The sequence below is a fragment of the Chaetura pelagica genome, unplaced genomic scaffold, assembly GCF_000747805.2.
Source record: "Chaetura pelagica isolate M959 unplaced genomic scaffold, ChaPel_1.0 scaffold243, whole genome shotgun sequence".
In the NCBI taxonomy this organism is placed as follows: Eukaryota; Metazoa; Chordata; class Aves; order Apodiformes; family Apodidae; genus Chaetura; species Chaetura pelagica.
Genome location: NW_009952712.1, coordinates 1,457,855 through 1,458,710, shown reverse-complemented (window position 1 = coordinate 1,458,710; position 856 = coordinate 1,457,855). Strand labels below are relative to the sequence as shown.

The 856-nt window shown below is 60.3% G+C and overlaps 1 protein-coding gene across 1 annotated transcript in view; it reads left to right on the top strand.

Annotated features, from left to right (window-relative positions):
- LOC104386061 overlaps nt 1–297 on the top strand; it is a 41,629-nt gene extending 41,332 nt beyond the window's left edge. The window contains exon 29 of the mRNA XM_009994594.1: nt 17–297. Coding sequence (XP_009992896.1) covers nt 17–297 — 281 coding nt within the window. The remainder of the gene's footprint in view (nt 1–16) is intronic.
- Nucleotides 298–856: the final 559 nt, after the last annotated feature.

The window sequence follows — 856 nt, the reverse complement described above, 5'->3', positions numbered from 1 at the left end:
GAGCTGGTGTCCCCAGCTCTCCTAAGCTCAGCCCGGGGGCAGGGGGACGAGCAGCAGCTGCCCCAGCTCTACCAGAGGCTGGGGGTGGAGGTGACAGGGCAGACACAGGGTGTCCCTGAGTACATCACCAGCCCTGCCACCACGGGCCTGCCCCTGCTGGCTGCTGAGGACCATCCTGAGCTCGAGGATGACCCACTGCCCGCCTTCCCGATGACTCTTCTGACACTCCTCCTGCCCTACGAAGGGAATCTGACTTTGGATGCAGTGAAAATGAACTCCAGCTCCTTCCCCAGGTAGGCGGGCAGCCTGGCCTGGCTCCTTGCACTTTACAGAAGCATTTCAGTCCCGTGACTCAGACGCGACATCTTTAAGCGGTTAGAAAATCATGCCCCAACCTCCCCAGCACTTCCAGCCACACCTCCTGGCCCCACACAGCAGCTCCTCACCCACCAGCACACTCAGGCAGCATCAGTGACAGAAGATCAGGAGTGCCAGGGCTGCACCACCTGGTTTTTGGAGAGGTTTGTTAATGATCCAGGTGCCTTCAGTCAGCCTGGGCTGCCTCAGGTCCCTGTCCCACTGCCCAGTGAGGAATGGCCCAGCCTGGTGTGGTCCACCCCAGAGCCAGAGCTCTGCTAACCATCATTTCAACCACTGATCACTGAGGAGGAGCAAGGAGTTGTGCCAAGGTCCCACCTCAGCATCACAGCCCTGCCCAGACCGCGGCTGCAGCCCCAGCTCTGCATGGGGACATCCACATCCACTGGTGCTCAACTGGTAATACTGGTGCACCAGCCTACCTGGCTACTGGGGGACAGGGCCCAGCACAGGGGAGAAGTCCTCACCAGAAGGAAAA